The sequence below is a fragment of the Amblyomma mixtum genome, chromosome 3 (genome assembly GCF_055824585.1).
Source record: "Amblyomma mixtum isolate Tamu chromosome 3, ASM5582458v1, whole genome shotgun sequence".
In the NCBI taxonomy this organism is placed as follows: domain Eukaryota; kingdom Metazoa; phylum Arthropoda; class Arachnida; order Ixodida; family Ixodidae; genus Amblyomma; species Amblyomma mixtum.
Window position 1 is genome coordinate 214,281,434 of NC_143014.1, and position 15,471 is coordinate 214,296,904.

The following is a 15,471-nucleotide window of genomic DNA, read 5'->3' on the forward strand; positions in this document are numbered from 1 at the left end:
GTTTGTTATAGAATAGTGTCAGGTTCTATTCCCACACAAGCCTTCAAATGAGCTGGCAGCTGGTCCTGACCTGTTAGTGACTGTGCTCCAAAAGTACTGCTATGTGTAGTTTGTGACTGACAACTGTTAAGAGTTACAGATGACTAAGAGAAAAACCTAATATATCAGCCATTCTGGCATGCTTGCCAGTGAACACAACTTGAATTTTCACCAAGAGCATGCATTGTGACTCATGCAATAAACACCTTAGTTGGTGATCAGTGCCATGTCCTGTCTTTTTGTTCCCTCATCCAGCCTTTAGTACTGTTGGCTAAACTAAACCATGCCTCACTTAAAGTAAATCTGCAAGGACTATACAGGCAGGTCATTCATATAGCAATCTTGCCAGCAGACAGTATTGTCCCATCATAGTGAAAGTCCCTAACTAGATAACTAAAGCGCATTCCACGCAAGGCTTATAACCTAAAAAAAAATTTGTGACATAACAAGCTTGCAGTAATACGATAACATTCTTCTTTACAGTGAAAGCTGTTATAGCTTTGGTTTTGCCATATAGCCTTGCATTCTACTACGAAATCTAGTAGACAAGGAAAGGGGAATGAGGGGCTCGTTATAAATATGAGAGAAGCCAACAGCCACAGAAACCAAGGAGCACAGGGGATTTTTTTTTTAAATTAATTTATTTATTTTTGGTGTTTATCAATTTATAATATTACTGAATATGTTATCGCTTAATCCTAATTGCTTAGAAAAGCAGAAGAAAAAACAACCACATGCCGCCGGTGGGATCCGAACCTACGACCTCCGAAGGTCATGGGTTCGGATCCCACCGGCGGCATGTGGTTGTTTTTTCTTCTGCTTTTCTAATCAATTAGGATTAAGCGATAACATATTCAGTAATATTATAAATTGATAAACACCAAAAATAAATAAATTAATTTTTAAAAAAATCCCCTGTGCTCCTTGGTTTCTGTGGCTGTTGGCTTCTCTCATACGAAATCTAGTGTCAGATGAAAGACGTTAATTACTTAGTCAATTAAAATTTATTTGAATATACCTTGGTCAATAAATTATATCCAATTCAAATGAATGGCCACCTGCCACAAGTGGAGAGGGGGGAAATCCCCCTCCCCACATTTTGGGGGAGGAGAGAAAGAATGAGAGGGGAGAGAGAGAGAGAGGATGGGAGGTGAGGGGTAGCCAGACTAAATTTTGCCGATAAGCATTAGCACAACTAGGCCTTCTCTTAAGGCCAACGATGTAGATTCCACAGCCAAATGCACGGCTAAATGGCTAAACCAAAGCTATAACTGCTTTCGCTGATTAATGCACTAAGTCAGTAAGATTAACCCTACAAATTTTCACTTTTCCTGTAAGCCTTTCATTAATGACAAGCTGTTCATCATTTATTGAAATTTCATTAATTCGAACCTGCTTAATTCGAACTGAGTTTACTCCAACAGATGCTGTGCTCTTGTCAAAATCATGTGTACTTCGACAAAGAGAAAATGCCTGTTAATTTCAACATATACCGTATAAACGCGTGTAAGGGCCGCACCCGTGTATGGGCCGCTCCCTGTTTTCCCGAAGGACATATTAAAGAAAAATTATCCGTGTAAGGGCCGCACCCAAACTTTCCCCGACCCATGTGGGAATAGCCTTTGAAATGCACGTGCCATGGCCTTCGCAATCAGCTCTGGCTGCGAGCAACGGTGCGCTTGATCGCGGAGGCCATGCACGCACACACAAGTTTCCAGGTACTGCCAACAGATGGCGGCCGAGACCATGGCTCATCATCATCATCGTCAACTTCTACTACCGACGCGAGCTCTCGCCACTCAAGCTATCTATATTGGCATCAGTGCCACTAGCTCCAGCTGACAGAGGCACAGGAATTGTGGTAGCGTTTTAAGTTTACCATAGTTGTGGCTTTCACGTGCTGACGCTGAGCGTTGCAGTTTTAGAGTGATGGGCAAACATCTTAATAGCTACATGGCTGGGAGTTCGCTCTCGAACATGGCAAGCATGCGGCAGGCAGGAAATTCGACGTGGCCAAGAAACCCGTCCGACAATGGTGCAACCAAAAGGATGCATTGAGAAACAAAAGCTACAAAAAGCGCATTTTCCGAGGCAAGCCGTGCGAGTTTCCCAAACTGGAAGAAGAGCTGTTCTGCTATCTGATGGAAGTGTGGAACAATGGCTACGCATTGACAACAGACATGCTGTGTGGCTTCTTGTGGGATGAGCGTGCACCAGAGCACACCATCAGCTCGAAGTCGAAATACTCTGTGAGTGACGATAAGTGATGATTGAACGTAGAATAAATGCCATTCATTCCCTGATTGGTGTGTTTCTACTTTAAAAAATTTTTTACGCGCGTCGCGTGTATGGGCCGCACCATGAAAATTGGCCCTCGAATCTAGAATAAAAAAGTGCGGCCCTTACACGTGCTTAAGTGTATACAGTGGTTCATTTGAACAGGCTTCGCAGGTGATCTGTACTGGCCGCCAAAGCATGGCAGTATAGTGGCTTACCTCCAGCCCATCAGCAAGTAGCCATACGACAGTAATCATGACAGCTGATCACGGGGCTGACTTGAGCACACGGTTATCATGGTCCTGCTGGTGTCGTACAAATGTGCAGTTTGCCATCAGTGCTAGCCTGCAACTGCAGTCAGCAAATGCTACTTAACCCCAGCTGCACTCTCACTGCCCAGCACATGGTCCACATTGTCACTACCATGGCAAACTAAGACATCCGTCACGGCCTCAGTCACTCAGGTCCCTTCCCATGGAGCCACTTTTTTTGGGTGGCCAGGGGACAGCAACGGTGCAGTGACACCAACGCAGTGCTGGCCTGGGTCTGAAGCCACTACAGATCTACTACTTGCCCCCAGTGCCAAGACACCATATATGGGTGAAAGACCTTAGGATGTCCTGATGTCTCTCCTATGCATTTGCTTGAGAAACACACTGCGCCAGCCCTGTGTTATGAGCTCACTCTAGCTCAAACCTTGCATAATTAAAAACAAATTTTCAGATACCTTCAATTTGGAACTTTTCAGACTCGACTATAACTACAGCACCAGAATTAATCAGGAAACAACCTCCCTGGACACATTATCATAGGTGTAACGTTAAGAGACCGGAAGCGGATGGAGTGGGTGAGGGAACAAACATGGGTTAGTGACATCCTAGTCGAAAAAAGAGGAAGAAATGGGCTTGGGCAGGGCGTGTAATGCGAAGGCAAGATAACCGCTGGTCCTTAAGGGTAATGGAGTGGATTCCAAGAGAAGGCAAACATAGCAGGGGGTGATAGAAAGTTAGGTGGGCGGATGAGATTAAGAAGTTTGCAGGGACACTGTGGCTGCAGCTGGCAAAGGAGGGTTAATTGGAGAGACATTGGAGAGACCTTTGCCTTGCAGTGGGTGTAGTCAGGCTGATGATGATGATGATGATAGTGCATCAGTGGTTCCTGGTTAAAATATATGCACCTGCTAATGCCAGCACTACTATGCATGTAACAAGTGAAGGCGGGCTAGTTGGTGCTAGTAGTTGGTGTTAGTTGTTAGGTGGTAGTTGGTGGGCTAGTTGGTTGGTATCTAAGAAAGAATTTAACTATCTAGATGCTAACTTGTGCCACGCACGCCCACGTGCTTGTGTTATTTGATGGTATCGGCTGTTCATCAGGTGTGATTATGATTCATGTATAAATGTGGTTTTCCTGTAGTAAACCTTAGTTGAAGTTCCGAGTCTTGTCCTGTGCTTTCCTCTCTTCGTCCCTCGTCGTTTTGCGCGGTTGCAATATGCACTCCACTACTATGGATCACTGACTTCACGTCTGCAGGATCTAATTGTTAGCCCTCCAATATCTCTCGATGTGGATAGGCCTAGCTGCCCAACAAAGCCCTTCTGGCCTACTTGTGGAGGAAAGGCCAGATTCCTCATTGTGGTCTTTCTGCCACTTTAGCCAATGAATTCCGGAACAATACTTCACTGCCCTGCACAGTGCGGTTTCCCTCATTCCACACGCTTGCAGTGCCAGTTGCTAAGCAGCAATCTTAGAGGTTTTCGTGCAGAATCCCCTCATCTCAAAAGGAAAGCGTCACTTCCGTAAAGAAAGAGTGCATTTCAGCCTTTGCACAAGGAACAAAGAAAGCGTAAAAAGCTAGAAGAAGTGTGCTCTGCATTTGCCTGCATGACCTGCACAATGTACTCTTCTGCCAGGCTGACCCTCTAAGCAGCAAGGAAATTTATCTTTTTCTATGGCTCCGAAGTTCAAAAAAATTCTGCGGGCATTCGTATCTCCCTCCGAGCACTGTAACCACTAAGCCACCGCGGCGGCTTACAGCTACAGTAGCCTACCAGGCATGCTCTGATCAAACAGCTGTGCAGTATGCTACAAAAATAAACTGGTTTTGAGGAAAGGAAAAGCGCAGGAACAGTCTCACTTTCAGTGCATACCTCTACTGCACCACGGGATGAAGAAGGGATTGAAAGAAGGAAGAGAGAAAGGGGCATCGCAGTAGAGTGCTCCAGATTCATTTTTACCACCTTGGTTTCTTTAGTGCACAATGAAACTTCACAGCACATGGGCATCTTTTGCACTCCGTCAAAACACCGCTCTGGTGGCCAGCAGCAGAATGCCATAACCACTGAGCCACTGTGGTAGGTAGTAGGCTATCAGACAGGCAAATGTTGTTTACACGGTTTTCAAGTAAACTTTCCGAAAATAAGTGGTTACCTTCGCCTTGAAGAAGTTTTTTGTTCTCTTGTCTCCTGCACCACGTTCATCTTCCTGCAGTGAAGATAAATAAGTGTTTAAGCAAAACTTCAAACAATAAGGTGCACTTTATATAGTAGTTATACAGAAGGTAAACTAAACCCACAACAGTATAAATTTAAAAAGCACAAGTAGCCCTTATAAACCCTTTTACATTCATGAACACCAAATCAGCACAAGGCCCAATTCACTTTTGGTTTTATGCAGTAGTGTGCAAATAGTTGAAATTTCAAAATTCCAAAAGTGTATGTTATTCCATTCAATTTGCACTGAACTTTTAATGTTTTATTCTGACTTTCATGAGTGTAGAATCTTCCTATGTACAGGAATTCGGAACGGTCATGGTGTTGGGCTGAAACCCTCTTTCACAGCAGTCTGCATTGGCTTCAGCACCTAGAAAACGAGCCTAAATATTGAAACTAGATTTCTCCCTGTCACACATGACCCTATTTCTCCAAGATTCATTTTCTGGGCGCTGAAGCCAATGCAGGCTACAGAAAAAAATTGATGCATGTAGGCAAAGCTGACATATTCGGTAGGTGAACCTATTATTCAGCCATGTCGGGGGTATTTAGCATGCGTGCTGAAGGCTCCCTCAACACACATCAGTGGCAAACTGAATGCAATCTGGGATGTCCTTGGTCTACATGGTGCCATACAAGCCTGTTTGCATGCAACTGTAACATGATCAACTTAAAAGGCTGGAAAAAAAAAAGCGGAGGTACCCTATGCAACCACTATGCACCACTATGCAACAACTTTGAAAAACAATACAACAGCTAATTTTGAGTCCCTCACCGTGGCAGCCTTTACAGCCTCTTCCTCGCTCTGCAGCAGCAGTAAGGCCTCTTCCTCAGGCAACTCCTTGACAGCCAGGCTGAGCCGCCCCAAGCTTTGCATGCCTTCTGTGGGTGGGGTAGGAGAGGCTCCACCTCCCTTGGGACCAGTGGATCGACAGGTGGAGTCTCCTGCAACTGCACCCCCTGAGGGCGAAGGTGTGGCCTGTGTGCCAGTGGGAGTCACATCTTCCTCGACTCCGTCCCCACCACACAGTGCTGCTGCTGTGTCCTGTGGCTGCAACTTTTCAGGATGCCGGAGCTCTACTTGCACAGCCAATGGGTCAAAGAAGCTCAGCTCGCTAGGTGCAAGGCCCGTGCTTGAAGTGTTGCTCTGAGTTGGGGACAATGCCCCATCCAGAGTGGGTGACGATTGTTCTGGAGTACAGAGGATGAGAGAGTGCAGTCTACTTAATGCAAAATAATGGCAGACCAAGCAGAACACAATAAGAGACAGGAAGCATAAGTGAACAGAGCAGATGGAGTATAGCACTAGACAGAACATCAGAAGGAGGTGGAGGATTCGTGCTTATGTTGATGCCCTTTTCTTCTTTGCTCATGCCCTTTCTCTTCATATTTCATTAGTCTAACCGTATTTTATTGCATTATGGCTAAGCATCTCACTCCTGTTCATAATGCCACCCACCATAACCCTCTTTCTTCTCTTCCCATTCCCAAGTGCAGAGCAGCAGGCCAGATTATGAGCCCACACCAGATAATGATTCCTCAGACCAATCTCTCTGCCTATCTCTCATAACAAACCTGTCTCTCTCTTTATGGTCATGGAAGATTTCACAAGAGCTCTGCAAATTAGAACACTTTAGCGCTGTTAAATTAGGCTCAGAACTGGATAGCAATACATGGCTTGCATCGCCACCATGTATTAGTACAACCATGGGGAGGAAAAAAACAACATGAAAAGTGGGTTTGCGGTTTTTATGGGGCTTTAACGTTCCAAAGTGACTCAGGCTATGAGGGACGCCACAGTGAAGGGCTCCAGAATTTCGACCACTGACAATGCACAGTACACGGGCTTCTACAATTTCGCTTCCATCGAAATTCAACCGTCGCGGCCGGGGTCGAACCCGCGTCTTTCCAGTCAGCAGACAACATGAAAAGCTTTCCAGCTACACATACGAGTTATCAATATTAGATATTAGATTATCAATATTCAATTTCCATTCAGTCATAAAAAGAATATACAAAACAGAGTAGTAGCACGAAAATCAGCTACAGGCACCGATACACTTCCAATATTACTGCAGCACCCCAGGTAAGTACAGAGTGAATATGCTACAAGAGATTAAAACAGGTGTTATGTTATCAGTCAACACTTTTAACGCCTCAGGCTTTTAGTGCATGTGTATTTGAATTATATCTCTTTTATTAGGTTCAGCCGTATAACCCACCCCTCATATAATGTCCCTCTTGGGGCCTTTGAGGTAGCTAAAATACTAAAATAAATAAATAAATAAATACGTAAATAAATAAACGAATAAATAAATAAATTCAACATGTGGCATATTCTACAGGATGGAGATGAATTTTGTTTACTCAGAGCATGAATTTAAGGACAACTCCAGGTTTTTTTTTTTTTTCCATCCCCACAGCTTACTGAAGCTTTCATGGTAGATTCTATGGAGTCTTCAGACCCTCTGTGCCAAATTTCCAAGCCGGACGGAGCTTCATTCCAGTGTAAATTAATTTTAATCTTCTCGTTTTGTGGCCTCAATTAGACTATTTCTATGGGCAACATTATGTGTGTGATGCCACGAGCTGAACACCCATTGATATTCACTCTCTGTCTACTGAAGGAAAAAATTTTTATGCAACAGCGTATACAACTTGTTCAGCCTAAAAGCTGTCGGCGTAGTCAGCACTGCATGTCAGAAATAATCGGGGGCTGCGTAAAAAAAATCGCATCATGGTAATTTGTGGTTCTAGTGACTAATGATTGACTGGTGTGTGATAGGCAATAACGAGTTAATGAAATCACTGTAATTAATGGATTAATTAAAGAAATAAAAAAGAGAAAAAAATGAAAAAAAGTGAGAAAAAAATGAAAAAGGGAGGTTCGAAGGTGTCAAAATGCTCAGGATGAAAAAGCCAATGCTTGATGATGGTAATTAAAAAAATTTAGAGTGTGTAACTTATCAATTCATCAATTGAAACAACTGAAAAAAAAAATGGCCTGGCTTAGCTTATGGTTAAGCCTAGGATGCGAAGCATAGGCCGCCAGCGAAGGCTGCGCGTCCGCAAGCGAGCGCACGAGTTGAGCCCCAGCTTTCACAGCTGTTGTGACGTCAGCGCCCCTAGCGGAAGGAGCGGGAGTTAGGCCGCCGGCGGAGGCTGCGCGTCTGCAAGCGAGCGCACGAGTTGAGCCCCAGCTTTCACAGCTGTTGTGACGTCAGCGCCCCTAGCGGAAGGAGCGGGAGTTAGGCCGCCGGTGGAGGCTGCGCGTCCGCAAGCGAGCGCACGAGTTGAGCCCCAGCTTTCACAGCTGTTGTGACGTCAGCGCCCCTAGCGGAAGGAGCGGGAGTTAGGCCGCCGGCAGAGGCTGCGCGTCCGCAAGCGAGCGCACGAGTTGAGCCCCAGCTTTCACAGCTGTTGTGACGTCAGCGCCCCTAGCGGAAGGAGCGGGAGTTAGGCCGCCGGCAGAGGCTGCGCGTCCGCAAGCGAGCGCACGAGTTGAGCCCCAGCTTTCACAGCTGTTGTGACGTCATATCCCGTGGTGCGCCGATGTAGGTCAAGTGGTAGCTACGCGGCCGCGCGCGGCGCAGCAAGGAAGAGCTCGGTTGTGCGGCTAGTATGCTTCGCATAAAAGAAAATGAATTCAAAAGTGTTTCCAACGGGCAAGGCGTCGCGCCGAATGGGCAATGGCGTTCCATGGACTTCCTGGCAGCGCTGCAGCACGCTGTCGCGTTCCACTCTTAAAGGCGAAGCTTAAGCGTCCTCCAATTTTTTCGGCTTGTTTTTGGTCATACCAGAAAAATAAAGATAGAAGCCATCAACTACAGTCACCAACTTTGCTATTCAATACATGCACTAGAGGCTCTGTGATGGAATCCGTGATGCCTTTTGTTGGCATTTCATGACGTCACACTTGGCTAGAAACCAAGCTTTAGTTTCTGTCTATGCTGTTTTATAATTGTTTTCTCATTACAATGAAAAAATATTACCCCATTTTTCAATCTATAAGTTGCCCCTGTGTATAAGTCGCACCCCTGCAAACAGCAGTTTTTTTTAGAAAAATTAAACATAAGTTGCACAGGTGCATAAGATGCACCCGTTCATTTGGTAGGTGCTATAAAAATGCATTGAGGATCCCTTCGTTACAGAGTGCAATGAAAATACACGCTTGCGGCAGCTGTCATGCGCAGACCATCCTTGAGCTCTCGTCAGCGTGCCTCCTCCCCACGGTCTGCTTTCTTTACTGCCTCCATCAACTCGAGCCCTCTTGCATCCTTGTGCCGGTCCCGGATCATTTTTTCGCTCATGTGTCAAACTGCCTCCCTGCTTCCCAGTTCCCATTTTCCAGTGCATATGCAATGGCACTACACTTGAATTTTTCATTTGTGGGAGTCCATTTTCCCTCGCCCGCCGGAAGCGGCTCTCTCGTTCACCATCGCGACTGCACCCCCCATACCAACGGCTTCCCTCCGAGCGGCTACTGAGGAACACAAGCTGCAAAAAGTGCGCTTTCCGAGGCAAGTCATGCAAGTTTCCCGAAATGGAAGAAGGCCTGCTTTGCTATGTGATGGAAGCGTGGAACAAAGGTTATGTATTGACAGCGGACATGCTGCACGACTTCTTGTGGGATGAGCATGCACCAGAGCACAGCACCAGCTCGGAGTCAGAAGACTCCGCGAGTCATGACTGAATGTAGAATAAATGCCACTCATTGCCTGATTGGTGTGCTTTTTAACATTTTTTTTTTAGAACATCGCGTGTATGGGCCGCACACCGAAAATTGGCCTCGAATCTGGAAAAAAAATGCCGCCCTTACACGTGTTCATACGGTAATTGCTCTTCAGCAACCCCCCCCCCCCACCCCCCCCACCCCCTCCCCAGATTATCAGCTGCCAAGTTGAAGACAGCAGCCCTTACATGAGTGCATAAGGTATACTTTGTATTTTGTTTTCTCTCTCTGGCATTTTCACAGGGCACACATGCATTGAAATAGCATGACACCTGGATCACTGCAAAACGAAAAATTAATCCCTGATTTACTTCATTAAACTAGATGTGATGTAGGTGCACTAGAACAATATGTATGGACCTTTCCATAGGTCACTTATGATGGTTCTACAGTGTAAGCGCAGCTGGTACGACACCGTTTTTGACTTTCCGCTTGGCTCCAGACGCCGTGAAAAAGGTTTTCCTCTTTCACCAGGCCTCACCTGGACACATAACAGCTTTTTGGCCAGTGACCCATCTAGTACTAGTGCATGAAAGGAAAGAGAGATTGCCCTCTCTTCACTTTGGCACCTGCATACCACGGCAGGGAACAGCTGGCAAGTGGACGCTTCACCAGAATACACAATGGCTTTTTCACTAGTCACCCACCTAGTGCTAGTAAACTGGCAGGTGGAGGCTTCATCCATAGAGAGGACAGGTTTTTCGTTAGTGGGGCATCCAATGCTAGCGCATTAAAAAATGTACACTTGACGTCCTCATGACTGCAGAGTGAAGAAAAAAAATGCCACTAATTTTGGCCAGTTCCTGCTCCCAGTGCCATTAGAGACCACACGAGAACTGCTCCACGTACCTTGCACTGCAGAGGCTCGTGGCGACTCCAGAAGGGAGTCTACAGGAGGCAGCTGTGGCCGAGGCGCAGGCGGTGTCTGTGCCATTACCACAGGGCCATCAGCACAGGCTGCTGCGGCTGCTCCAAGCTGATGTGGGAGAAGTGGCTGTTTTGGGGACTGTGGCGGGGGTCTCAAGTTACTGCGGCGATGGTGATGGCGGTGGTGGTGGTGGTGGTGGTGATGACTGTGACGCAGCGCATGGCGGTCCGTCACTGGTGGGGGGGCAATTTCTTCATCTCCACCAGCAGATATTTCAGACCTGGCACACAGAACAAGAACAGATGCGAGCTACTTATAACAAAAAGCAGGCAGTGCTGCTCAGTCCCCTCTCATAGACCATGTCCTAACACATTATACCACATGAGGCTCTCCAAGTGCAAAAGTGTAAAAAATTTCATTTCATGCACTGCTTTGGCCCTAGAAGGGGCAAAAGGCAGAGGCACAAAGCATGCCGGTGATGCTGCATTATTGCCACCTGTTATCTATGCCGTATTGACTCGATTCTAAGCACCCCCTTTTTTTCACGATCGCGATGCCCAAAGTGAGAGGGGTGCTTAGATTCGAAAAATCCTCAGAGTCCTCCTCGTGACTCTGACTGCACAGGCTCGACGAAAAAGAGAGCAAGTGCACTTGGCGGCCTCGGCAATGCTCTATTCCGCTCAAAAAAGGGGGTGCTTAGATTCGCATGCAAAGTTTTTTTCAGAAATTTTTTTCCGAAAATAGGGGGGGGGGCTTAGAATCGCGAAAATACGGTAATTAGCAAAAATGTGTCAACAATGCTCCCCAATAGCCTGACAATGTTGCATCCAATGCTTTCCGCGTCAGCAAGTGTCATCTCCAAGGGCCCTTTTGCTGGGCATAGATATGAAAATGGCGACAGCACACATAATAAAGTGATGGCTGGGCAGCAATTGTTAACAACCAGCAATACACAAGAGACAGCCTTCTGACAAAGCTAGTGGGGCAATGGCTGCAGAAAAAAAGAGTCCTGCCACATGTAGTAGTATCATTAATCCTGAACAAGAGCCTCTGAATGTTTTGCAGTGCATGACAAGCAACACACATGAAGCCCGAGTAAAGGTATGACTATGAGCAGCTCTCCATGCAACTGACACCTGAAATTCCCCAAAAGCACATCAGGCACTTTCAGACATTCCATGTGGCAGTGTACCAGCAAAAGGGCGGTGCAGAAAATCACACTGCAGTGCAACTTTCAGAAGATCAACCAAAAATAATGCGACAGCTTTAAATGTGGCAATTAAATAAGAACCACCAGCACATAATCTGATAATTAAAGAAAGGAGGTGTTTGCGTGCCTTTCTTTTACATAAGTGATAAGTACAGAGGTGAGTGAGCTTGTCTCGAACACTCGAGCAACCCACTGCAAAGCAAACGAATCAAAATTTTAAAGCAGGTCGCGGGTTTGGGAGACCGAGCTTGTACTCAAGAGAAGCCGCATAGGCATATGAGTGACAAAAGCCCAAGCACCATACCTGTAAAAAAGAAGCTGCGCTAGTGTTTCACTTATTTGTTCCACAGCACACCACTCCGACACTCTAGACAAGTTCACTCTCATGCCTGAACTCATAGTACCATACTGCACCCTTGGAGCTGTGCCCTTACCAACAACTCATACAGTAAAGGCACTCATACAGTGAAGACTTCTGCTGGCCCCAGCGACTTCAATATAAAGGTATATATTAAAGGTTCTGCACAATACATGCCTATATATGTGCCTTGCATATGACAAATCAGAAATGAAATTTTGCTAAGGAAACTGGTGCTGTTATGTGATGTAATGAGACCTTTCCATCACTGTTTCCGAGTTCATCAGCCACATATGCTGCCCTGTCTATATGCACAGGCATACCTTGTGTCATCAGAACGTGCCAAGCTTCCAGTATCATCAGTGTCAACGTCCTGGAGACGCTCGTTGTCTGAAGCAGCCACATCAGTGCTCCAGGCATCACTGCCTGTGTCACCACCAGCTTCCAGTGTTGGCGGGAAGTGCGACTCCAAAAGCTGCATTTGTGCCACAAGGTTGACCTGGTCCAGCATCTCCGAGTCACTCGCCAGCACGTCCGTGCTCCATGTGTCGCTCACAATGGACTTGGTTTCGTCCCCTGAGGAAAAGCCTCGACTCAGGGTCCTCCTCTAATGTGCCACTGTTGTTTCTTGATGACAGGTCAGAATCAGCTACATAAACTTACGTGGGAGCAGCAAAGCTTCACATGAATGAACTTCAAAAAGTCTTTCAGTGAGAGCTGAAGAAAGGTCCTGTGTTATTTCTTGTCTTTGTGCACAGTTCTGGGCTGCATCTTTATTTAGAGGTGTAAGAGCTTATGAGATGGAACAACTGCATGAAGAATTTCGTGAGTTCACTCTTATAATTTACTTCAAGCAGCCATAGACTACATGAAAGTATGTGAAATGGCATCCTTGGTACTCAACCTAGTACTCCTATCCAATCACCAAAAGCTGTTATCAACTATCTGATCATAAAATAGTATCAATGTTTTTTTCAAATAAGTGGGCCGGAATTTCAGAAGGAGCCTCCAGCAAAATAGTTTCGAACTTTTACGCACCTAATGATGAAGGTGTTTTGGACTACCTGGAACTATTCATCTGAAAACATTTGACTTCTTTAATAACGGGGCATCAATACTGATCGTTTATGAGATTTTTTTTGCTATTACATCAAGGTATACCAAAAAATTATTAAAAGATAATGCAAATTATATAATCGAAACAGCCTTTGATAATGGGAGGAATTCACACATTAAATGACAATATAACCGTAAAGCCCTTTCGATAAGTCCTACCAACACAACCCAACAAATGAGTAAAAAGTTGAAGTACATTTTCAAGGAACCTAGGGTTTCTAAAGAAGAACCCAGTAGTGGCGAGTCGAGTCAGGAGGTCGGGCTGAGCAAGGTCACCTCAACTCGATGGCGGCATGTTTACATGAACTCGATTTTAGTGAGTCAAGATCATTGTGTAACTGCAGCGACACCAAGCGTTGAGCAGTGCAATGCGAGCGAGCAATGGCAGCCTCCAAGACTGCAGCAGCCACCCTTCCCTTGGAGGCGCAACGGCGCAAGCAAAAAACAGGTTCGAATTTATCCTTTCCCCCCACTCTACTAATCCGACTCTTCGACTCAACAGCGTTTACAAGCAACTCGCCAGCAAGGTCGAACTAAGTCAACCTACCCCTGCAGCATAGTTTACTGGACCCGACCCCTCGACTCCCGACCAGACTCGGCAGCGTTTACATGAACCCAGTAACCAGTTCTCTGCTCAACAACTCAACTCAACCTGTCCATGTTGGGTTGAGAACCACTACTGTCACACTTCCAAAGCTTCTAAAAAAAAATATATAATACAGACACAAAGGAACCCTCGTGTCAAGTCACAGTCCACTGACAGCACCAAGAGCAATCTACTAGGCACTAAATGATTGAACTTTTTTCAGCCTGTTTTCCATTATGATAGAAATGTGCAACTGCATTGCAGGTTTGACGATAAAACCTGCTATAACAAGTTCAGAAATAAATGAACAGGAGATTTTAAACCCCTTGCTTTTCAATAACATCAAGCAGGCTCCAAACTATATGGCAAGCAAAACCAAATTATGGTAAGCTGAACTAAATATCAAACACAACAAAAAATTTTCAGTCATCCTGTTATTTTTCTTTGGCTTTGAAATATGATAAATTTTATGGTTTATCATATATCACCCCAGAAGATTATTTATTCCTTACATCTAATTTAACAGAATTTACTTTTCTCTGCTCAGCACGACTTATGAGAACAGCTCTTCAAGATACTGAACAGTGCATGACTTCTACCAGACAATAAGCTGCAGGGACCAAACCAACGGAACATTTCTTATTTAGCAAAAGCATTCCATAAAGTGTTTCTGCCAAGGCTACTACTAACAACTGGTCCCATTTTTTTTTTAAATCCTCTAATTTACCAACAGTTTTCTTTCTGCCTTCATTCTAAAAATGTTTAAACATTGAATTTCTGGGGAGGAAATGAAAATTTTCCTGTGATCTCTGAAGCTTTGCGTAGAAATCAATCCTACTCTATTTTTAATTTTATTAATGTTTGCCTGATGGTATTTCAGTCTCTGTCAGGCAAAGATGACTGTGCGGTTTATAAAAGAAAAAGGCAGGCAGTTTAAAATCAGGCAAATATAACACACCATTTGCAAAAATTCCAAAAGGGGTATGATGCCTGGAATTGAACTCAGCCGAACCAGTTTTCATGCCCACATCTAGAAAAAGAGAACTCTAGAGTACCGTATTTTCCGGTGTATAAGACGCGCCTTTTTTTCAAAAATCTTGCTGGTGCGTCCTATACAAGGGTGCGTCTTATACGCGAATTTTTCGGGTTTTTTTTTTGCGTGTTCATAAATTACTTCATGTTCAAGCTTTTTTCACTGAAAAAATATCACTACTAATAACGTGGTTGTAACACGGTTAATACTTGAATACTGGGACCGCCGTGCACAACATTTTTAGGTGAACTTTATCATCAAACGGGGATGACGACTTTCAGGATCAGAACATGGCCGTTCTGGAGGCCCCAAGCAAAAGTAATGTGAAATGCCAAACGATGGCGACAATCGCGCTTCTCGCCATTGTCAAGACAAGGCGGCGTTCTTTTTTAGTCACCCTTTGAAACTTTGTTTGCTCCGTGTACGTAGTGCAAAGAGAATGCTTCAGCTGTGTTGCCTCCAGAAATGGGCGAACTTTCTGATAGCACATCCGAAGATGAAGTCTTCGAAGGTTTTAAGTAAAAAAAAAATGTTGTTATGGACATAAGGAGAGTTCATTCGTTTTTCTTTCTTTTTTTGCTAAAACATGGGCGGGTATGGCGCGAGTGTTGCCTTTTTTGATCACTCTCACAGGTACGGTGCATTTCGCGATGGTCACGCAAGCGTGTTTAATTAAGCTTCAATAGCCTATCTGGGGTGCGTCTTATATACCAAATTTTTCAATGACGGCCTGCATATATGGGGGGTGCGTCCTATACAAGGG

The 15,471-nt window shown here is 45.1% G+C and overlaps 1 protein-coding gene across 3 annotated transcripts in view; it reads right to left on the reverse strand.

Annotated features, from left to right (window-relative positions):
- Gapvd1 (GTPase activating protein and VPS9 domains 1) overlaps positions 1 to 15,471 on the reverse strand; it is a 90,340-nt gene that overhangs the window by 29,487 nt on the left and 45,382 nt on the right. For all 3 annotated transcript variants that reach the window (XR_016291020.1, XM_089582693.1, XM_089582694.1), the window contains exons 11-14: positions 12,297 to 12,549; positions 10,387 to 10,685; positions 5,581 to 5,996; positions 4,744 to 4,797 (exon numbers count right to left, since the gene is read on the reverse strand). Coding sequence is in view for 2 of the 3 variants with exons in the window: in XM_089582693.1 (XP_089438819.1) it covers positions 4,744 to 4,797; positions 5,581 to 5,996; positions 10,387 to 10,685; positions 12,297 to 12,549 (1,022 nt within the window). In the remaining variant the exon portion in view is untranslated. The remainder of the gene's footprint in view (positions 1 to 4,743; positions 4,798 to 5,580; positions 5,997 to 10,386; positions 10,686 to 12,296; positions 12,550 to 15,471) is intronic.